The sequence below is a fragment of the Leptopilina heterotoma genome, unplaced genomic scaffold (genome assembly GCF_015476425.1).
Source record: "Leptopilina heterotoma isolate Lh14 unplaced genomic scaffold, ASM1547642v1 Lhet_88, whole genome shotgun sequence".
In the NCBI taxonomy this organism is placed as follows: Eukaryota; Metazoa; Arthropoda; class Insecta; order Hymenoptera; family Figitidae; genus Leptopilina; species Leptopilina heterotoma.
In genome coordinates, this window is record NW_025111191.1 from 3,046,635 (window position 1) to 3,072,390 (window position 25,756).

General features: G+C 27.0%; 1 protein-coding gene across 4 annotated transcripts in view; it reads left to right on the forward strand.

Annotated features, from left to right (window-relative positions):
• Positions 1 to 25,756, forward strand: part of LOC122511627 (nephrin) — a 411,680-nt gene that overhangs the window by 226,169 nt on the left and 159,755 nt on the right. For all 4 annotated transcript variants that reach the window (XM_043627001.1, XM_043626999.1, XM_043627000.1 and 1 more), the window contains one exon: positions 20,276 to 20,405. In XM_043627001.1, coding sequence (XP_043482936.1) covers positions 20,276 to 20,405 — 130 coding nt within the window. The remainder of the gene's footprint in view (positions 1 to 20,275; positions 20,406 to 25,756) is intronic.

Genomic DNA, 25,756 nt, shown 5'->3' on the forward strand with positions numbered 1-25,756 from the left:
AAACGAGAACTTTATTTTCACCCTTTTCTTTTGTCTCATATATGACAATTTTCGCTGACTTTCTCCGCTCATAATTTTCCTTTCTTGATAAATAGAGGCAAATTTTCTCTTTGTTTTATTTATTTTTATCTATTAATCTTTCGAAAGTTTTTTAAAAAATTATTAATAATAGAAAGTAAAATTATAAATAAAAATAAATTAAAAATTAATAAAAAAAAATAAAAATAAATTGGACACAAAAATTAAAAGTAATTTTAATGATAATGAAGACAAAAATACTCATTTTACTAATTTAAATAGTAATTAATAACAATAGTGAACGAATAATAAAAAGGGATTTTATAATAACATTTTTCACATTGTTTACAAATTAACTTTTAATTTTTCGCTTGTTTTTCAATTTTATCTATACTTACGTTTGTAAATTTTTTTTTATTTAATTTGATAAATTTCCCGGTTGCACAGTTAAAATTCAAATTAAATTGCTTTTAATTAAATTTTCTATTGATTGTGAAATTCAATTGAAATTGAAATTAAAAATTATTTTGTACAATTTTATAATTAAATTAGGTTAAATTAATTCAAATCCTTTGAAACCGTATAAATAAATGATAAATAAATGTGGAATTTCAAATAAATTGGAACTTTATAGTTGCACATGTAAATTAAATTTGAAAATTTAAATGTTAATTAACATTTTTTCTTGTTTGAACTAATTGAAATTAATTACGGTCTTTAATGAATGAAACTTGAAATAATAATTTTCCTAATACGTAGGTGCACTTTAAAGTTACATTTAAATTAAGTACACTTAAATTAGAAATATAATTCATAAAAGAAATGGAGAAAACTTTTAAGCAGAGAAAACGAATAATATTTTTACTTGAAAAAAAATTTTGAGACGCTACTTTTCACCTGCGAATGCCAAGGTCACCGCTAGATGTCAGTTCAAATTTTTCGCCACCTAGCGGTGACCTTGGCGTTCTCAAGTGGAGAAATTAAACCATTTTGTCCCTCAAAATTTTTTTTTTAATTTGCGACTATTTGTCACTTTTGATACTATTTAGTTTTTCAAATTAAGCCCGAGGCCTGATAATAATAATAATAAGTAACAAAAATAATTATTAACGTAAAAAGAAATAATAAGTTTTCTAGTACAAAATTTTTGGTACAATAAATCAACTTTGTATGTTTACAAATGATTTTTCATTTTTCAAACCAATTGCGGTCGAAAAAGAGACGAAGTAGTGGGAGTAAAACTTGAAAACGCATTTCTCGATAATGCTTTATACTGCAACGATTGTCGACAATCGATTTTATTTTTTTCTGACTCTTTTATTTTTTTTTTTTTTTGCTCGCAGTTTTCACATGACATTTTCTTTTCTCCTCTCGATATGCGTTTTTTGCTTATCCCTCTCTCTCTCTCTCTCTTTCGTTCAACCCTTTATTCCATTGCTCCTGGGGGGGGTGGTGAAAAAGGGAGGTAATGGATCTTGAGGTTCTTTTCAGGCTTTACGAGAGATTCATACTTGATTCGCCACCGATAAGGATACCTCGTAAAGATAAAAATGGCGATAGCTCGAAGGCACTTGGGAAAGCCTTTCCTTAGCGACAAAGACTACTCATGGGACGGATACGTGGCCAAAGAATCGACTTGACAATTCCATTTCTGAAGAAAACGATCAAAACCACCGCACCTACTGAGTTTGTTTCATACTCTCACACACGAAGGAGAAAAAAAATGAAAAACAATATCATTCATCGCTTTCTTTTTTCTTATTCCACAGATCGTAAACTTATATATTTCTCTTTGGCAATAAATAATTCTTGTGGCGAAGGAGTAAAATAAAAAGTGAATTAGTCGCTGAGAAATAATTCTTCGAAATTATTATTTCGAATTTTACATTTTTTCTAATTATTTTATTATTTTTATATTTTATTAAATAATTATTATTTCATTATTTTAATATTTTACTACTTCATTATTTTATTATTATATTATTTCATTGTTTTATTATTATATTATTTCATTATTGTTTTATTATTTTATCATTTTTAGAAAATGATTTTATTCCAATTATAAAAGAGAGAATCAATAATTTATAAAATTTTAAAAATACTGAATTCATCTTTTCTTTTATTGAAAGATAAAAAGGTCTTTTTAATTAATTGAAAGCTTTAGTAAAATATGTACTTAAAGCAATTTAAAAATGTAACACTTCGAAAATGTCTAGAAATTTTCTCTATTTACAAAATTTATAACTTTTAATAATTAAAGCAACTTTGTTTTAAAAATTCAGACAAAAAACGAATTCATTTCGAAAAGACATATAAATAAATTTTTCTTCTTTTTTTATTCAATAACAAAAATTAATTTTGAATATATTTGACGCTCTGAAGAAAGGTATCAGAGAAGCAAAGAATTTTAATGTTATGTTTGTATAATTTTTACATTAATTAAAAATTTCTGTTTTATTCCGTAAAACTAAAATCAATTTTTATTCATTAATATAATCAGATTAATAAAAAATTAATAACAATTATTAATTTATATTTAGAGTTGATCCGCTTTGTTAATTTCATTTTTAAAATTACAAACATAACCTAAAATTATTTTCTACTTAGGTACTTTTCTTTTCTTTAAAGAAAAAAATTACAATTATTTAATTAAATTAAAATTTTTTAAGTTTAAATTAAAGAACGAAAAAGAAATGATTTTTTTTTAATTCAGGAAAGAAATTAAATAAATGGAAATTAAATTTTTTAAATTTAAGTTAAAGAAAGAAAAAGAAATAATTTTTTTTTAATTTAGGAAAGAAATTAAATAAATGAAAATTAAAATTTAATTTTCTAAATTTAAATTAAAGACAGAAAAATAAATATTGTTTTGTTAATTCAAAAAAGAAACATTAAATAAACAGAAACTAAATTTTAATTTAAAAAATTTTAATCAAATAAAGAAAAAGGAATTATTTTTTGTTTCCAAATTCAGAAAAGAAAAATGTAAAATTCCATAAAATAAATAAATAATTGATTCAAATAAAACAAAAATAATAAATAATTGATAAAATTGAAACAAAGAAATTTTTCTTTTATAATAGAAGGGGGAAAAAAAGAGGAAAAGAAAATTGACAAGTACAATCTAATTTGTCTGCGTGGCAAATCTATGGGGCGTGCAAGTAAAGATGACGTAACAATCTATCGATGACGTTTTCGCATAAAGTCGGCGAAGAAAGCGACAAATCAAAGTCAGCTGTCACTTGTTTTAAAGAGAGAAAGGGAAAAGCTTTCGTATGAAGAGAAGAAATGGAACCGCGAATAAGGTATAGTGTCAGATCGTAACCGTCGAACGATCTTGTCTCCATGAACGACGTCGGTTTCTTTGCATACCAATACACATATTTCTTCCTTTATATTTATTTCGAATTTTACACTTTATTTTAATTTTCTATTATTTTTAACAAAAAAAAAAATTATTTAACTCCAATATCAATTTTTTCGATTATTTACAATTTTAATATGATATAGTTTATAATTTTTGAAAAAACGTCTAAATTCATCTTTTCTTTTATTTTTTTTAACTCAGAAAAAAAAATGAAATCTAAAAAGGAGAAGAAAAAGAAAACAAGAATGAAAAAAGTAAAGAAAGGGAGAATTTTCATTCTCTCTTTTTTCCTTCATTCTATTTTTCTCACTCGTTCCTAATAGAGAAGGAGAGAGAATAAAAGAAATAAAAAAATAAGAAAAGATATAGAAAGAAGGAAAGAAAAAATTGAGAAGAAGAAGAAAGTAAAGAGAAAGGAAAAGAAGGAGTGAAAAAAGATTAAAAGAAAGAGAGAATGAAGGAAAGAATGAATGAAAGAATAAAAGAAAGAATAAAAAAAAGGTGAAAGAAAGAAGGTAAGAAACAAAGAAAAGAAGAATGAAAAAAAGAAGGGTTAAAGAAATAATAAAAGAAAAAATTAAGAAAGAAAGGTATAAAGAGGGAGGGAAATAAGGAAAGAGAGAATGAAGGAAAAAGTGAAAAAAATAATTAGAGAGAGAATAAAAGAGAGGAAGATAAATAAAGAGAGTGAGAGATTAAATAAGTGAGAGAAATAAGAAGAATGAATGAAAGAGTGAGAGAGAAAAACAGAGAGAAAGAATAGAAAAGAAAGAGAGATAAGAAGAGAGAGAGAGAGAGAGAGAATGAGAGAGAAGCGTGAATGTGAAGCCAGAGTGTCACGAGAATGAGACTACAGAGAAAGCAACCCCAAGGCTTCCAATTTTAGGGGATGTTCGAATACGTTCTCAAATTGTGAAAGTAGATGTACATACGTGTACATATAGTTACATCATCGTGACATCCCTTGTCTCTCACTACTATTTTCCCTCCCTTTCATCACCCTCTTCAACATCGTTACTCGCTTCTCTCTTTCCACGCGTGGAATCGGCGTTAGATCCTCGTCTAAACTTTCAAGTGAATGGCGTGCCTCGTCTCCATCATGACGAACACCCCAGGTTAGAGTTTCTACCACGAAAACGCTTTGAAACAAACCGCAAGACCGAGGCCTCGTTCCTTCTCTCATTCCACACCGTGAAACACACTATACACACACCTCTCCCCTTCTCCTCCTCCACCTCCTCAATTCTCATACAAGTTTCACCTATACATAGAAGCCTTGAGGGTGCTAAGAGAGGCGTAACAATGCTCTGTCGAACGCACTTATAGTTCTCCTATTCGCGAAATATATCCTATTTCAATTTTCAAAGTGAATGCAAGTAGTCATTTTTGGTATTATTTTTCGTTCTTTAAAATTGCCGCAAATTTGTCAAAATTTGCGGCAATTTTTTTCCATTTTAGAGAACGAAAAAAAATTACTACTGTTTTGTTTGGGGTACTTTTGAGTTAAAGGAACTTACCGTTCAATTGTGATAGTCCTTATCGTGAGTTGTGACTGGCCTACTTGCACTTACTGTCCCTTGTACCGGTAAGTGTACTTACTGTTTAATAAAAATACCAGTGAGGGTATTTACCGTCAAGGAAAAGTGTCCTTGAGTGCACTTACCGTCGACTGCTGACAATCACTTTAACAACTACTTTTTGTACTTAGCGTCAAGTTCCACTAGCATTCTTTCCAAATATAAGTAAATTCACTTGTCTAGAAGTGCCACTACCGGTGCTTGTACTTACCGTCAAGTGTCAATATTTATCATTGTACTTACAGGTAAGTGCAACCACTAAATAGTGGTACTCGTCGGAAAGTGCAACTATCAATGGTTGTACTTAACGTAAGGGGCAATTACCAATGATTGTACTTACCGTAATGTGTCACTAACTATATTAATAGGTATCAAGTGCACTTACCGGTAAGTGCAACCATCAAATAATATATTTAACAGAAAGTGCTACTATCAATGGTTGTACTGAACGTCAAGTGCCACTTCTAATTATTGTACTTACCGTCAAGTGTCACTACCTATTATTTTACTTACCAGCAAGTGCAACAACTGAAGAAAGTTCTTGACAGCAAGTTCCACTGTCAATTATTAGACTTACTAGCAAGTGAAGTTACCAATTATGTTACAGACCGTGAAGTGTACCTATCGCTGGTTAAACGTACCGTCAACACTTATCGTTGAAAATAATTGCAAAAGATAGTACATACATTATTTTGCACTTTTTTCAATTTTCAGAGTTAGCCTTTGAAAGAGAAATATTTTAATACTGCCTTCATACAGAATTAAAAAAATAGAATTTAAAATAGAAAAAGAACCTACCGTCTACAGTTACCATCTACTTCTGCACTTACTGTCAGTATTTTTAGTGTTTAAATTTAGTATTCGAAATGGATAGATTTTCTTATTATTATTATCAGACAGAATATAATAAATAGAATTTAAAATTTGAAAAAGAACTTACCGTCTGATTCTGCACTTACCGTCAGTGTTTTTTTTTTCTTTTTTAAAGATAGAATTTTTGAAAGAAAAATATTTTCATACTGTCATCATATACAGACTACAATAAATAGAATTTAAAATTGAAAAAGAACTTATCGTCAGCGTTTTCTTTTAATTTTTAAACATAGTATTTTTCGAAAGGAAAATATTTTCATACTGTCATCATATACAGACTAAAATAAATAGAATTTAAAATTGAAAAAGTAAAATATAAATATTGTTTTCCTCTTTTTTTCCCCCCCTTTTTCTATTTTAATGTTATTCTTTATTGTGTATTTATGCTGGCTATGAATGAATGTTCCCATTTAAATAAGATTTCCTCAAATCGTTTCTTACCGGATTGAGATTGTATTTGCATTGCTGTCTTTTAGATAAGAATGGAAGAGACCTATCTTTTGTAAATCGAGGACAACATAAATCTTGAAAACTACAGATTTCCTTATACTATGTACTACTCTGATATACATCGCATAAACAATCCTTTTTCTTGAGGGAAAATATCGTCAGTCACTTTTATAAAGTACACACATCTTTAAATATATAAACATATACACATATATATAAATTTCTCAAAGGTTTGAATCAAGAATTAATATGTCTTCCGGAGGGGGAAATGCAGCAATTTTCCGTTATGCATCAAGGTACCGTAAAATTGGCTTCTTTTCAAAAGAGGGAACTTTTACCCTTCCTGCTTTTACTTCTTTTCCATTACAAACGTAAACTACTTGAGTGAAACTTTTATTCACGGCTATGGAAAAGCATTAGGTGAGTCAAATTTTTCACTGAATTTTCCAAAAGGTATTTTAATATTATTTAAGTAACGTTTTTTTTTTCTTCTTCCCAAGGAGAAAGTTTACCTTAATTATAATATTTAACTTTTTACTTAAAAAATTATTATTTGAGAGAAGAGAAATTATTTAGTAAAAGAAGTTTTTTTAATCGAAAAAATTATTTTACGAAGAATTAATTTTCCTCATCAATAGAAAAATGTTTTGGGAATATTTTAACAATATAGAAAAATTGATTATTTCAATGATTAAAATCAATTTCCCGCTCTGTCTGTTTGTTCAGAGAGTGAAAATTATGGATAAATATTCAGAGGCGGAATACGATTTCAGGTTGAATGAAATTCGATCTCGTAGATGATACTAAAGCTGAATTCTCCAACATACATACACACACACATACAAGGTATATATCGTAAACTCGAACCGTCAACAATAACCTTTTGCATCCTCATGCCGAAAATATTTCAAAACTATCTCCTCTTGCATCGAGACAAAATTTGCCTTGTACACTCAAAGAAGAATTTTTCTATAGAACATCGAGATATTTTCTGCAGTGCTAAGCAAACTGAAAAATTCCCGATACATTTCTAAAACAGGATTTTGTCAATCTTTCTTCAAATATATATATATATATATACATATACTATATAATGAATACCATTCCCATGAAAATTGATAAATAGTGAATATATATTCTTTATACAAATAAATTCACTAAATGAAAAATAAAGAAAAATTCACCAGACGAATAATACCAGTGTTTAGTTTCCAAAAACAATTTTTGTTTTATATTTGGCAGAAAAAAAGGGGAATTTTGTTATTGATTTGAAAAGAAAAGAGAGAATTTATTTTTATTTATTGACAAAAAGTTTTGATGATTTATTTAACTAGCAATTTGGTGTGTTAACGGTTATAAACTGAGTTTTTTTCCCCCGCTCCCCCTCCCTCTCTCCACGGTTGAAAATGGACACAGGTATTGTCGTAATTGAATGCTATAAAAGTTGCAAAATAATTTTCTTTTGATAAACGACACCGACTAAATTGTCGTCATTTTCTAGGCCGTACACACGAATATATACACTCCAGTGGAATAAAAAGTTAAATCTGTTTGTTGAAAAAAAAAAAAAAAACAGGAGTTCAATATTAAATCGGAGGGAAAGCTTTTAACTTGACAAATATTTTTTTCACAATATGTCAAATTGTTTTAAAATATACAATTAGAGGAAAAGAGTCATTTTATATTGAATTGGGGAAAATGTAAACAGAAGCATTTTAAAATGTATACAGTGCTATTTTTGGTATTTGTCATACTGTCTATACTACCGTCTATACTACTTATACTACATTCTATACTACTACAAACAAAAAACATTAAATTTTAAATATTAAATTTTTATATAAAACTTTTTGTTACTTTTCTATATTTTTATACTTATTTTTTACTATTTTTATTTGTATCCAAATATTTTTATTAAAAACAAAGCTTTAGTAAAAGTAAAGCTTTAGTTTCGTAAAACTTACCGTCGACAACACATGGATTGCAAACTGTCTCACTTAATTAAATGTAAAATAATTTTTACCGTGAATTGAATTTTTCGTCAAATATTATTTATAAAGATTACACTACCGTCGTTCGAAGAAGTAAGAACAGAACTTACCGTCGATAATACTTGGATAGCAAAACTGTCACAATTAATTGAATATAATCAAGAATAATACTTACCATGGACTGAATTTTTCTTTGAATATTGTTGATAACATCAATTACACTTACCGTCGTCTGAAATAGTAAGGACAGAACTGACCGTTTATTGAAACTAACCATCAATAACACTTGAATAGTAAACCGTCTTACTTAATTGAAAAAATCAAGAATAATACTTACCGTGAACTACATTTTTTTGTCATATTTTGTTAATAATAACAATTACACTTACCGTCGTTTGAAGAATCAGAGCCGAACTTACCGTCGTTTATGGATACGAATTTTTATTATTTAATAATAATTGATTATTGGAATTATTAAAATTTAATTATTTATACATACCGTCGGGGTTTACAGTTCAGTATAAAAATTACTCTTTTTGGACAGTTGAGGAAACCAACGGTAATTTTCCTGAATTTAAAGTTTATTCAATTTTAATTTTCAAAGTTTAAAATAAAATTCTATTATGTGAAATTTAAAAAAATTGAAATTAAATTACCGTTGTGTGTGTACCGTTCAGTATAAAAATGACCCTTTTTAGATATTTACGGAAAGCAACGGTAATTTCCAAAATTGTATTAGAATTATTGTTATTAATAATTATTACTATTATTATTCGTATTATTGTTAGTATTATTTTATAAATAAATAATAAAATAATAAAGTATTCTTTGTATAATAATTTCTGGAACCAACAATAATTGTATATACACTGTTAATATTGAGTGAAAACAGTAAGTGCGACGCAAAATTTTATCAGTTAGAACTTACCGTTTTCCCTTTATATTGACAGTATTGGCATAAAATTATTACTACTTGTACTATATTTTTTTTTAAATCTCACTTGTTGGTATGTAATGAAAGTTAAATGTACTTTGAATAAACACGGTAAGTTCTTTAAGCGATGAATTATTTACAATTTAAACGATAAGTGCCTTCTTTTTTGGACTTTAAGTGGCTTACATTTGTAACGGTAAGTTTCTAGTGCTTTGAATGGTAAAAGTGTCTTTTACTTCCAACGATAAGTATTTTATAACGTACAAGACACTTACCGTCAAAATACTTGTAGAACTTGTTGTTTAGAAGAAACTTTTTGTTTATGGTACTTATTATGTAGAAAATACTTACCGTCCAAAATTCTTGCACTTTATAAGATATTTACCGTTCAAAGTGCTTGTACTTTAGAAGATGCTCACCGTCCAAAGTGCTTGCACTTTACAAGATATTTACCATCCAAATTACTTATTATTTAGAAGATACTTACCGTCCAAAGTGCTTGCACTTTACAAGATATTTACCGTTCAAAATGCTTTTGCTTTAGAAGATGCTTACCTTTCAAAGCACTTGTGTTTTATAAAACACTTGTCGTTAAAAGTGCTTTTATTTTTGCAAGTTACTTGCTGTTCTGAGTACTTTTACTTTACAAGGAACTTACCGTTCAAAATACTTGTTGTTTGCAAGGTTGCAAGTTGTTTGCAAGTTGATTCCAACTTTAATCTGTAAAATAATAAAAGGATAGAAGGATTATCCGTTTAGAGTAAAACGGTAAGTGCCTAGTACCTTGAACCGAAAATGACGTCAATTGTAACAGTATTCAACGGTAACAAAATAAATTGTAACTTACCGTTGATTAAACCTTCTGTTTGTCAACATCGACGGTATTTTCCGCAATCATTTGTATTACCTTCGATTAAAAAAAGTACTGACCGTCAGCTTATCACTATTTACCCTCAAAAAAATAGTTTAACACTATTTTATTTCCAAACATAATGACAATTTCTTCAATATAAAAATTTTTCCATTCTTTAAACTTTTTTTCATCAATCTTTTCCAATTTCTCTTTCTTCGATCTTAAATTTTTCAAGTTATTTTCTTTTTGCATGCAACTGTATGAAACGTTTCTCGCTGACTATTTTTTGATTAGAACGATTTTGTCTCGTTTTGGAGCAGGTCACTGGATTTTGACGATCCATCTCATTCTTGATGGGACTCATTACAGTGTGAGTGGGCGACGAATGAAATGGTGACCAAACGATCGGTGCCGGAATACGTTCCAGGTAGTTTGGCGCAACGACGCGTGATTGCCTTGAAGCTTTACTACGAAATTCTGATCTCAACCGGAAATTGTATCGGAATGTTCTTGTGTAATGTATCGGTAGAATATATATATATAATATATATATATATACACACTCTCACCAATACAACTTTCTATCTGTTGTATCGTAAAAATCGAGTACCACGTTTTACGCCCTCGTACATTCAGTTTATATCATCCTAGTTATACATATCGAGAGTAATGACTATATCCAAGTCAGAGAACTGTTCTTCACATGGTGTGTGATAGGTGGAATTGTAACATAGTGTGTAAACTTTCGTTATACATATATGTGCGAGAGAGTGAGAGGGAGTCAAGAAACCGGAAACCAGGATTTAGCAAGTCCGAATAGAAAATAACCTGTGTGTGTTGGTAGCCAGGTAAGCCGATAATCCGCGGGTCAGACAGCGTTGAGAAGCCATACAAGTTTGCTTTAGCTCTTGCATCAATGTCCCTTCGTTGACCCCACCCTACTACTCCTTTCTAGTTTAAATTTCAGTCACGATGAAATCAGTTATTATCAAAGTTTCGCCTTGTGGCTAGTGCACTTCGTGATGAAAATAGCGATATAATTAATGAAATCCAACCATCGACTATGGCGAACTAAAAAAAATTGCAGTTTAAAGTTTGTTGAGTTTACTTGCTTCAGTCCGTGCTTGTCTCTTTCGGCGCGACCATAATTGTGGATTAGCCGTGGCATATTATTTTCCAGTTTTTTTTATGATTATAGGGTGTACAAAACTGCGTATTCCCACACTTGTTTGTTGTGTGTCCATGCTCAGTTCCTGTATATAGTCCAGCTGGTCCAGGATTGCCCCAGATCAGGGAAATCAGGAAATTCAGGGAAAAGTCAGGGAAAATAAAATTGATCAGGGAAAAGTCAGGGATTTTTATTAAAGTACTGGAAAAAATTAAATTTTCTAGAAATTATAAATGCATTTGTGACTTCTCCAAAATTCAATTTTTTCCAGTACTTTGAGGATAATTTTTTAAAATTCAATTATCTTTAAAAATAATAAAATTCTTCTCGGAATTTCAATTATTTTCAAAAATTTTAATAAAATTCTTTGCAAAATTTCAATTATATGAAACAAATTTTGCTCAATTCAATGATTTTCAATATCTACTGTTTCAATAAAATTTTTCAAAATGTTGATAAAATTCTAAGCAAATATTAAATTATTTTCATAAATAATAAAAATTTCACAGGAATTCAATTATTTGCAAATTTTTTTATAAATTTCTTTGCAATAATTCAATTATTTTCATAAATAAATTATTATTATAAATTATTATAAATTATATATATTATATATTATTATAAATTATTTTTCACAAAAATTCAATTATTTTCATGAATAATGAAACTCATCATAAAATTTCAATTATTTTTAATACAATTTTAATTGAATTCCTCGAAAAATTAAATTATTCTTGAAAATTCTATTAAAATTCCTAAAAAAAAAATCCAATTTTATTGATAAAATTCTTTATAATAAATCAATTTCGAAAAACATTAATTTATTCAATAAATTATTTATTTTCGTATTTAAATAATTGAATTCTCGTAGAATTTTCCAAAAAAAATTGATTTAAAAATGAATATCAATTAAAATTTTAGATAATAATTGAATATTAAAAGCATTACAGCATGAATTTTTAAAAATAATTGATTATTAAATTCCTTTAAAGAATTTTAATGAAATTTTTGAAAATAATTACATTTTTCGAAGAATTTATTTAAAATTGTATTAAAAATAATTGAAATCCTGTGAAGAATTATTAATTTATGAAAATAATTGAATTCCTGCAACGAATTTTATTACATTTTTTTTTAATAATTGAATTCTTTTGAGAATTTTTATTAAAATAGTAGATTTTGAAAATATTTGAATTTCAAAGAAGAATTTAATTATTATATTCGTGAAATGTAATTAAATTCTTGCAAAAAAATTAAAGAAAATAATTCCATTTTTCTAGGAATTTACTTTAAATTGTATTATAAAGAATTGAAATCCTCAGAAAAATTTTATAATTTATTAAATTGATGGAATTCTTACAACGAATTTTATCAATTTTTTTTAAATAATTGAATTTATGTGAAAAATTTTATTGAAATAGTAAATTTTGAAAAATTTTTTATTTTAGCGAAAAATTTATTATTTGTGAAATGTAATTTTTAATTCTTGCAAAAAATTTTTGAAGATCATTTCATTTTTCGAGAAATTTATGTAAAATTGTATTAAAAATATTTGAAATCCTGTGAAGAATTTTATTATTTATAAAAATTATTGAATTCCTGCAACGAATCTTATTGTAATTTTTGTAAATAATTTTGAAGTGGAACCTTAGAATTCTGGTCAAACTTATGTCGTGATTCCGATTTGGTTTCAATTCTAGTTGAAATTTTCAAATCTTTCCAAAGTATTTTCTATCCTATTCATTGAGAATTCTGGTCGAATTTGTGAAATAATTCTAATTCCATTAAAATTCGACTGCAATTAAAAAAAATTTTTTAATTAAAAAAAAATATTCGAAAACAAAAATATACTTTAATTTTTTTTTTCTATAACTTGTTTTCACACGTATATTTGTTCAACTATCTTTAAAGAATTTGACTTCTGATGATCGTTTCAGACTTTCGGAATTGATTGGTCAATAAAACTAACAACAGGGAGCAAAAAAAGTCAAACACAAATAATTTCCTAGTATAACGAAAAGACGAAGGGGGAATCGCCATTTATTTGCCCGAAAGGTGTTTTCACAGGAGTGCTGTAATTATAGACCAGGAGTGCTGTAAGAGCTCCCCCACCACTCTCCATTCAGCCCGAAAAAAAACTTGTTATCGCTTCAAGCAAATGATTACGTGCTGAGAGAATCTCCGAGGAATTTAGGCTCCAACAACTTTCGGCTTTTTTGTAGTACAAAAAAAGAGGTGCTAATTTTTTTTATTTTAATATTCAAAAGAATATTTTTGTATTTGTTGTTGAAAAAAATTTTTTCTTGTTTTCAATATTTAAAGAATTTTTTTGAATTTGATATTCAAAGAATATTTTTGTTTTTTTTTATATTCAAAGAATATTTTTGTATTTGATATTCAAAGAATCTTTTTGTATTTGATATTTAAATTTTTGTTTTCAAAGAGATTGGATAATTATTTGTTAATCTAAAGAATATTTCAATTTTTTTGTTTTTGAAAAATTTTCTAATACGAAATGTTATTGGGTTCAATGGTAAAATTTATAATTAGATCATTATTGTGTAGTTACCATGTTATTACAGTTTAGATTTTATCTCAAATGGGTTATTTGACAACGGGTAAAATAATAGCGAGTAGTATCAGAAATATCCGGATCTTATCTTCATACCCCCCCTTCTCTCCAGCCTCACCCCCTATTGGCTCGTTTAATTCGAAACCATCCATTAATTTACCGAAAAAATTCAAAAACGTTTTTATTAAAAAAATTTTCGATTTTATTTTTTCATTATTTGTCATTTACTTATTTGGAAAGTTCCAAATTTTAAATGCAATTCAGACTTATAGTCCCTTATAGCCTAACGGTCAATATTGTATTCATTATTGCCCTAGGGTAATAATAGTCAATTTTTAACCGATCGCAGGTTAATAAAGCACTCATTATTACCCTAGAGCAATAATGGTTACTTTATTGACCACTTGTAGGATAATAAAGTATTCATTATTACTCTGGGGAAATAATGGTCACTTTATTGACTACTCCCCTAGTAGAAATTTGTCGTGGCATGACTAGATTTATTCAAGTTACTGTACAGTTTTAGTCATGGAAGTTTAATCTAGCTTAACTGGCGAATTACTAGACAGCTACTGCATAACACTGTTAAAGAAAATATAAAGTTGAACTTGATTATTACTGCATAGAAGTCCTGTACAGTTATTTTCATGGCACTGTCGAGGCGTTCCGAGAAATGATGTTCCAAAGTTTGTCGTGGCGTTAGCGCTACCGCCAGTTTCAGTAACTAAACAGTTGTGTATTGACATTTTCGAAATATTTTCTATAAAATAAATCTTTTGGTTTTACAGTTTATAGTTTTTATAATTTTAATTTTGTTCTTTTATTTTACTGTTGACAACTAAATAACAAATTTTTTAAATTATTTAATATTAAAATTTTGATTTAATAATAAAAATTTCTTTTCAATCAAAATTTATTTTTAATGACAATTCCTTTAGAAAAAAAAAATTTTTTTAAAATTCGCTTCAATTAATTGAGTTAATTAAAATAACTAATTTTTTAAATTCAGAAGACAATTTCTTTTCAAGATTATATACTCTTATTATATGTATAAATATTAGTTTAACAAACCTGTTACATACAAAAAGTTAGAATTGGTCCAATAAAGTGAGGTTATGTTTTACATTGATGAATTGACGTTGACATATGTATAGCTCTCCGATCTGAATAACAGAACTGTCTATAATTAATGACAGTAGACAGTAACAATTTATTACTAATTCCTTACGGAAAAAATAGACATAATTCTAGTTACACCCGCGAATTATTTCTTTCAGTGTATACTCTGATGTATTTATGGAAAATGTCTACACAACACTGTTCAGTTGCTGGACTGACGGTAGCGCTAACGCCACGACAAACTTTGAAACATAATTTCACGGAACGCCTAGACAGTACCATGAGAATAACTGGACAGACAGAACTTCTATACAGTAATAATCAATAAGTTCAACTTTAGAGTGTTATGCAGTAGCTGTCCAGTAATTCGCCAGTTGAGCTAGAAAAGATGAAAAAGGGAACTGCTTTACCTGCCGGTAGAGTATGGTTCTTATTTTTCCGGAATCGTCCATCGACTAGAACGGCCGTGATGCGTAAAGCGTGCGTTTAGGTATTTCGTCCCAGTGTGACCCGAGTTCGCTCCCCGAAACCGCTAGATATTTTTCGTTTGAACTGAATTAATTCTTCATATTAGGGTTTACTTATAAGTTTGTAGTGTGATAAAATAATAATATTTATTTCAGTGTTGTGCTTAATTAAAGGAAAAAGTGAATGTTGTTTAATGTAAAAAAATGACATGTGTTCAAGAATCAGTAATTTTTATATTTTTTTTTAATTATGTAGTTATTTAAAAATAATTTTACAGATAATTTATTATAAATCATTTATTATACGGAACAATAGATACACCAACAGTAAAAATATAGTTTCGTAAAATTTTAATTTATTTAATTTGTTGACAAAAAAATTTAACGTTATATTTTCAAATTTGTACGTGTTTAATACGTAACGTCAATATAAAGAAAGTTTTGACATTTCCAAGTGAATTATTTTGTATAGTTTTTCTACAGGACTGATGATCAGAAACTGTAAAATTTGACTGGACAATAACTTGAAGAAATTAGCGTGACATCACTTTATAGTTTTTAGCCAGTTTAACTGTAAAGTGCCTCGAAATTTTCCAGTGGAACTGTCCAGTGCCCTTAAAGATACTATGACAAATTTCTACTAGGGTCTTATAGCCTGGCGGTCAACATTGTATCTATTATTACCCTAGGGCAATAATGGTCAATTTCTTGACAGCTCGTAGGTTAATAAAGTATCCTTTATTACCCTAGGGCAAATTCGTAAAATTCTTTCAATTCCAACTGAAATAGAAACAAATTTCGTATTATTTTTCAATTTCAACTGAAATTATAATAAAAAATAACAAAATCCGCAACCAAAAGACGAAAATCTATTTTAAAAAAATGATCAATATTTCTCTAAAAATTAATTATCAACAATATATCATGCTCCTTTGCTTCTGGCTGAACATAAAATGATAAATAGCCTCGGGTTACAATTTCGCCAGTGATTTTCTTAAATTTAAACGAGTTAATTGACAGAGTGATGTATTTTATTGTCAGTTTTACACCGCAGTGTCTTTTATCACTGGTCGGTATACATATATAGATATATAGTTGGTATAGCGTTGGCAGGTAGGAGGATGTTGTTTTTAAAAGCAAACTCGTTCGCGCAAGCCAGTTGCGAGAGTTAATGTTAATGTTGTTACCCGACGCTCTGCTGAGAAACACGGATGCTTCTATCAACCACCTCCTGCTTTTCAGGGCAGCCTCGCGTGTACGATGTATAAGCTTATAAAACAACGGTTTTGCACGGCGTCTGCTAAATTTCCCCAGGGCTACCTCTCCCGTATTATGAGTCCTGAAGGGCGTCAGCCCTGTCCGTACTTGTACCGTCAACCGCTCCTTCAAACATATATCTATAAACTCGAGTTTCGCGTGATAACATTCTCTTTTCATATTTTCTTAACCTGAGAGAGATAGAGGGGAAAAAAGAAAAAAACAAAAAAACAAAAACGTTTTATTTACTATTTTCAAAATCTGTTATTATAGAATTTAGAAGAATTTTGTTAGACGAATTTATTCTATTTGCAAAATATATTCATTATTTCGTCCTTTAATAATAATAAAAAATAATAATTTTAATAATAATAATTATTCAATATTTAATATTTTAATATTTTTTTCAATCTTTAATAATAATTTTACATTCTGTATATTAACATATTAATTTTATTTTTATATTTTTTTAAATATTTAATTAAAAATCAATTAATTAAGTAAAAATTAATTTTATTTATTTAATTAAAAATTAATTAATTAAGTAAAAATTAAAATTAATTTTATTTATTGAATTAAAAATTAAATATTATAAAATAAATAAATTATTTAATGAATAATTTTACTTGAATATGTCAAAATTAATTCAATTTTAAAAGAGTTGCGTTTACAATTTTCATAAATAAATAAACTTCAAACGGATCAAATTGAAATTTTTATAGAATTTCAATTTTGAATGAATTTAAATTAAAATTTTCATGAACTTAGATTTTTGAACAATTTTAATAATTCAAAATCTTCTAAAATTATGTTAAATTTGTCAATATATATTTAATTAATTTTTAAAAATAATGGATTTATAAAAGAATTTTAGTTAAAAACACTAAAAACATTGAATGTTAAAGAAGTTAGAAATAATTGCATAAATTCTATTATTTTCAAAAGTAATAAAATTCTTACCATAAAATTCAATTATGTTCCAAATTTACAAAAATTTTTAACAAAATCACAATTATTATCTTTATAAATAAAAAAATTCTTCAAAATTCAATTATTTTCAAAAATTTTATTAAAATTCGTCAAAAGATTTCAATTATTTGAAAATGTGGTAATAAAATTCTTTATAAGAATTAAATTTTAAGAAACATTCAATTATTCAACAAAGAATTTACTTTTGTATTTGAATAAATAAATTCTAGTAGAATTTTCTAATAGAAATTGATTTGAAAATGAATCTTAGTTTAAATTTTAGATAATAATAATTAATTTCAAAAAGGTTTGAATTTGAAATTTTTGAAAATCTTAATTTCTATGGAAAAATAATAATAATTAATAAATAATAATAATTCTTCTAAAATTTGTTAAATTTTTTAATATATATATTTTATCAATTATTAAAAATAGTGGATTTATAGACGAATTTTACTCAAAAGCACTAAAAAAAATTGAATTTTGGAAAAATTATAAATGATCGCATAAAAATGATTTTCAAAAGTCATCAAATTCTTTTCCAAAATTCAATTATTTAAAAAAAATTTAAGAAAATTTTTTGTCAAAATTCTATTTTTTAAAAATTTTTAATCAAATTTTTGACAAAATTTCAATTATTTTCAAAAATATTCCTCAATTTTATATGAATTCTATTATTTACAAAGTTTTTGTAAATTTCTTCGCAAGAATTTAATTATTTTCAATAAATAATAAAATTTTTTGCAGGGATTGAATTACTTTCATAAATAATAAAATTCTTTTTAGAAATTAAATTATTTTTTATAAATAAAACTCATCGCAGAATTTCAATTTTTCAATTGCAATTTTACAGTTACAATTTTAATCGAATTCCTCGAAAAATGTAATTGTTCTTAACAATTTTATTAAAAATCTTCAAAAGAAATCAATTATTTGAAAATGTTTTGATAAAATTCTTTATAATTATAATTATAATTAAAAAATTAAAAATGTATTTAAAAATAAATTTTATTTAAAATTTTACATAAATATTTTTTAAAAAGGTTTTAAATTTAATTCTTTGAAAAACTTAATTTTTCATACTTATAACCAATAAATCTGTAGAATTAATTATTTCGAAAAAGTGTAATTGAATTTTTTTCTGAAATTATTTGATGTGTTTTTTTGTTAATAAGTATTCAATTGAAGAATTTCTGAATAATTGAAATTTCGTAATATTGAATTGTTAACAAATGGATTTGAAAATTCTCAAAGAACTTTATCTAAAATTATTGAAGATAAAATTATATTCGATACCATGATAGTTAAAAATTAAAGTTGTCACCAACTATGGTTAACAATAATTGTTGGTACCAACCATGGTTGTCAACAATTGCAGTTGGTATCAGTTACCAGTAGAATTTTCAACAATTTTAGTTGGTAACACTTCCCAGTAGATACTTTCCGGATACTTTTCCAAATTTCAAAGACGTTTCTAAATATGACTCTATAAATCAGAAAAAAGTCTTGGTGACAAATAGCAATTTTATAACTTAAGAAATCCTCCCTTTCCCCCCGAAAAAAAGAGATCCATTAAAAACTCGAGAAAAGCGCCGAGTCATTCAAGTTTTTAATAGAAAGGAAGTTGGTTCTTATTGAACTTTAAATCAAAAATGATGAAAAGCGTTTAAAGTCATATGATTGAGTTCCCAAAAGAAGAGAAGAAAAAAAAATAGAACAGAAAGTAAAAAAAAAGAAGAGAAAAGTTTTGCAAAACGTTGATGATGCTTGTAGAAGGAAAGTGCGAGTTATTCGTAAAAGAGACGCCAATGCTGGACATGTGACATATTCGTTTCCGGTTTTTGTAACATTTTCACGTTCTCATCTACTTCTCGAGGATTCATCGTGGAGAATTTTCTCCCTTTTTCCAACATTTCGATCTTGACAGTTCTCTCTCTCTCTCTCTGTCTCTCTGTCTCTCTCTTTCCCTCTCTATTTGTGAGACCGACTGTCAGATTGACTCGTCCACCTTAGATTTACAGTCCGGGTGTTATAAGGCTGGGTGGATGGGTGGGTGGGGGAAAAAATCGTAAAAATAAATCACACCCTGCTTCTGAATTTTCAATTTCCGGTACTTGGAAAAATATATATTTCAACACTTTTCAATGTGATCTTGAATGAAAGGGGTTTTTTGTCCAGTTGTGATAAGATTTGTTTCATTCCAAAGAAAATGAGGAGGGAAAAGTGTTTTTCTTTTTTTTTTACATTTATTGACGATAATACGAATTGTAAGCAAGAAAAAAGTAGCGAAATATTGTAACGAAGAATTTATTAATTTTACGTTGAGAGAAGCGGCCCCTACCATGCGGACGCTTCCCCCTCCCTTTAGCACTCTGCCCAATTGAACAAGCGTTGGTAGTTCGCCGGAGGGAGGGGGGCCCCTTCTCCTAGCTTTTAATTATCGACTATTTTTTTTTAACCACTATGATTGTTACAAACTGTTATTTTTTATTCATGTTACCAACAATGGTTGTTGCAATCTATATTTTTTTTGCCAACCATAGTTGTTGGAAATCATAATTGTTATAAATTTTAATTGTCATAAAATGTGGTTTGCTGGAGTTGGATAATTTTTTTTTGGCCTAAGAAAACTAATAATATTTTTTTTCTTATTTTTCCAGGACCACCACAAATAGCCAGGGCGGTTCTTCAGGGAACTGCAGAGCTACCTTGCGACATACGACCACCAAAGCAAAATGATTCTGCCACCCTTGTTGTCTGGTACAAGAATGACATCACACCAATTTACAGGTTAGTTCACAATTATTATTATTATTATTTATTTTATTATTCTTTTATTTAATAATAATTATTATTTTTAAATTATAATTAAATAGAAATTGTATTTTTCACCCTTATGGCTGATTATCAAGAATGACTATTCAAAGAAAATATTTATATATTCTTTTCTAATACGTCAGATATAGAAAAGTTTTCTATTCAAAAATTTCTGACCCTCTTTTGTCAACATTTTTTTTTACTATTTCTCTATCAGTTTTACTAAAATTAATTATCCAATTATTTCATTACGAAATGATTCTTGTGATAAAATACAAACATTTTTTTAATAATAGAGAATCGTTTTTTCCAAAAATAAAGAAAGCACAGCAGTTCGAAATTAGTATTTCAAGGTGATCGACTTAATAAAATTAAAATAAACTTTTCTTTTATTTATACGAACGAAAAGTTTATATATATTTTTATATACATATATATTTCTTTTTTTTTTGTCGGAGAAAAATTCGTGTATCTTGATTGAAAGAAAGGTCAAAGTCATAAGACTGCGGGATAAATTGCTCCAATAATTTTCATTCACTTGATTAAATTCACTGCACACAAGATATATATATACACACTCATATGTAATTGACATTAATCGACAGTTGATAAAATGTCAAAGCATATGATGAAATCTTTTGGTAAAATAATCGCTCGCAATATTCGCGCAATAAAACGTTTTTGTATCGCAATGACGAAACTTATATATACATATTTATATTTATTGTATATAAAATACGTCAATAATGATTTATTGATAAAGTCAAAAAAAAAGAAAGAAATTTTTTTCTCTCAAAAGAAAAAAAAATTTATTTCAAAATTTATTGCGTCTTAATTTTCCAAACAATCGAGCATTAATGCCAAAGATGTTACAGCCTCTTTTTTCTTCTTCATTCTTCTCGTTCCCCTGGGTGGCTTTAGATCCCTTTATCTTCTGTACCAAATTCCCCATCATTCGACCTCTAAAATGACCATCACATTTCTTCCCCCCCGAAAAGAAAGAGGAAAAAAAAAATTCGAGCCCTTTCAATTTACTTTTTCCTGCCTTTGAAAAAGTTTTTCTATATATGCTGCTAAAAATATTTTTTGTAGGAATGTTTCCGTATGAATTTTAACTTTAGTTTTGTTGAATTTTACAATTTATGATAGTTACAATTTTTTAGGTTTACAATTTATGGTAGTTTAAATTTTTAGGGGTTACAATTAGTTGTAATCAAAATTTTTTAAGGTTACAATTTATGGTAGTTAAAATATGTAAAAATTACTATTTATGGTTTTTAAAATCTCGAAGGGTTACAATTTATGGTAGTTAAAATCTTTGAGGGTTTCAAATTTTGGTACAATTTATGGTTACAATTTTTTAGGTTTACAATTTATGATAGTTAAAATTTTTAGGTTTTCAATTTATGGTAGTTTAAATTTTTAGGAATATAATTAAAGATAATCAAATTTTTTAGGGTTACAATTTACGGTAGTTAGAGTAGGTGAATATAATTATTTATGGTAGTTGAATTTTTTGAAAGTTACAATATATGGTATTCACAGTATGTCCTGGTCCTAGTTATGGTAGTTAAAACCTTTGGGGTTTACAATTAATTGTAGTTTAAATATGTAAATATTACTATTTATGGTTTTTAAAATCTTGATCGGTTACAATTTATGGTAGTTAAAACCTTATTGGGTTACAATTTATGGTGGTTGAAATTTTTGAGGATTAAAATTTATGGTAGTTACAGTATTTGTGGGTTACAACTTATGGTAGTTAAAGTCTTTGAGGAGTACAATTATGGTACTCAAAAATTTTAGGGTTAAAATTTATGGTAGTTACAGTATTAGTGGGTTACAACTTATGGTAGTTAAAGTCTTTGAGGAGTACAATTTATGGTAGTTAAAGTCTTTAAGGAGTACAATTTATGGTGGTTAAAATGTAAGGGTTACAATTTATGGTATTCACAGTATTCGTGGGTTATAATTTTTATGGTAGTTAAAATCCTTGAGGAGTAAAATCCGAGGTAAAATTTAAGGCCAAAAAAAAATTTAATTCCTCAATTAAAATATAAAAAAATAGATAAATAGATAAAAGCTTCTCTTCCAAAGGAGAATATAGGTAATTAATAATAAATAAATTTCAAAAAAAAAAAATCCATACTTATTAATTTTTCAATTTTCAAATATTGACACCATGTCAACGATATTTATACAAATATATCATTTTTCACAGTTACGCACGATTTCTTTTTTGTGTTACAATGTTGTCCCTCCCTTTAAATGGAAACAAAGTCACGCACATAAGTGTGCATATATGAATTTATTACTATATAATGCGTGACATAATTTCTTATCGTAATGTTAGAATGGCGATAATCGTGTCGTCTAGATCGTTAATATTATGGGTGTGGGAATTTTGAATTGCTTTGGGCATATCATAAATTGTTTTGAGTGACTTATGACTCTTGTAAGATAAAGTCAAAAAAAAAAGAAAAAAAAATGTAACTGTAAATTTTCATATGAAAAAATATTTGTGACATTATTATCTATGGGTGTGTATGTGTGTGGGATAGGGGGAGGAGGAAAGGGAGGTTAGTTGGAAAAACTTTTCTCAATAAATATTATAATTTGTATAATATATTTTGATATTCGTGCATATAAGTTAGAATTTATTGCACATTTATTTGGAAGTTGAAATTTTTTTACAAATGCATAAATCATTGGATTATTGTTATATCTTTCAGAGTTTTATAAATAGAATTTTTATAAATATTATGTTTATAAATACCATTTTTATAAATAGTATTTTAAATTTTTAATAAATAGTATTTTTATTAATAGTATTTTAATAAACAATATTTTAATAAATAGTATTTTAATAAATAGTATTTTAATAAATAGTATTTTTTTAATTAGTATTTTTATAAATAGTATGTTTGTAAATAGTACGGTTACAAATAGTATTTTTTAAATAGTATTTAAAAAACAAGAAGAGGAAAATTATTTTTTAGTAGTTTTATAAATAGTACGTTTATAAATAGTATTTTTATAAATAGTATTTTTAAAAATAGTATGTTTATGAATAGTTAGTACATTTATAAATAGTACGTTTATAAATATTATTTTTAAAAATAGTATTTAAAAAAAACATGAAGTAGATTATTCTCTTTTTTTAATTCATATTTGAAACCTTTCTGAAAACTATTAAAAGTTTTTGTTTCAAGAAAACATTTAATCTATTTAAATAATATGAAAACAAATTAATTAAACTCGTGAATCACGATAATTTTCTTGTGAGTTTCACAAGATATAAAACCGCTTATTAACTTTGGTGGAGACAGATAATTTTCTGCGAGTGAAAACTTTGAAATTAGTTTTTTTTTTTTTTTTGAAAAAAAAGGAAAGTTTCTTTCTTTTCCTTTTTATCCAGCATTGTAAACAAGATTTAATTTCAAATACTTTTACTGCGGCTGACCATAGAGTTATATTACTACTGAAAGTTGTATAAAATATTATCAGACTGTTTCATTTCATTGGAATACTGTAAAGATTTTTTTTTTCCCGAAATCCTGGAAAAATAGTTCTTTAGAATATTCCATAGAATTTTATAGAAATATTCCATATAGTTCTATCGAATATTCCACTGGAAATATACTGTAAAAATTTGTTCTTTAATATATTCCATAAAATTCTATTGAAACATTAGGAATATTCCTTTGAAATATTCCATCCAATTTTTAAGAATATGTTTTTAATATTCCTAGGGAATATTCTATAGAATTCTGCAGAATATTCAATATTCGATTTGAACATTGGGAATATTCCTCTGAAATATTCCATCCATCCAAAAAATAATATTCCGTGCTATTGGTATAGACATTCCTATAAGATATTTTCATTGAATATTCCATAGAATATTCCCATATTTATATGGAATATTCCCTTGAAATATTCCATTGATTTCTATGAAATATTCCCTCGGAATACTAAAAAATATTCCTATTTATATTGAATATTTCAGATGAATATTCCTAAAATTTGTATTGAATATTTCAAATGAATATTCCTAATGTTCCAATGGAATATTCCAGAAATGTTTTTGGAATATTACCTGCTATTAGGGTAGATATTCCTATAAGATATTCCCATTGAATATGCGACATTCCTATACGAAATTCAACAAAATTTTCTTTCCTCAGTAAAATGGTAATAATTTCTTTCCTCGAATTGAAATATTCAGAAATCAAAAGACATTATTAGAATAGTGGAGAGAGAGAGTGAAGGGTATGGTTATAATTAACTTGTCAGAGTCTAGAGAATCGAATAGGAATAAACAATTTTCTCACGTTTCAGAGGGATGTCTGATAGATACGTATATATATAGGTAAACCTGAAGCAGAGTGAATTGACATGAATTCAACAATACCTCAACTGAATCGTTTTGGAACATTGTCAGTGTGCGCATGTCACAACAATGTAACCTATGCAACATTTATACCACGAAGAGCCATTTCATGTTCACTTTCCATTTGCCAATGTGAATACTATACTCAATGTTGAAACCCTTCCTTGCTATCGTTATTTAATCTCCCACACTCACTACTCACTTTGCTTCCTCTCTCCCCTCTCTCTCCTCTCTCACTATGTCACTCTCTTTGACCCTTCGAAATTATTGTCTATACGAGCTTTACGACTATTGAGTGTTAAAATCCAACACCATCTATTGTTTAACGTTTCGTATTGACAATTACAACAAATAAAAACGAGTGAATTACCAGTAATCAAGACGGGATTTTTTTTTCAGGTCCCTTTGATGACTAAATATTTTAATGGAATATTTGTCTATTTTATTGTCTTTAATTGTTTATTTGTTTTCTGTCGAAATATTTCGGTGAATTTAAAAATATTTGAATTGGAAAAAACGAAGAATTTTGCAAAATGTTGAAAGTATTCTTTTAAAAATAAATATTTGTATAGTATTCCAAAGGAATATTCCTATAATATTCTTTTAAAAATAAGTATTCCTGTAGTATTTCAAAGAAATATTCCCACTGTAAATTCAAATGAATATTTCTATAGTATTTTAAAGAAATTTTCCTATAGTATTTCAAGGGAATATTCCTATAGTATTCCTAACAATATTACTATTGTACTCCAAAGGAATATTCCTATAGTATTCCAAAGAAATATTCCTACTTTAAATTTAATGAAATATTTATTTCTATAGTATTTTAAAGAAATATTCTTCAAAAGGAAGATAAAAAATATTTCTTCCAAAGGAATATTCCTTTAGTATTCTAAAAATAATAAAATAAATATTAAAGGAATATTTTAAA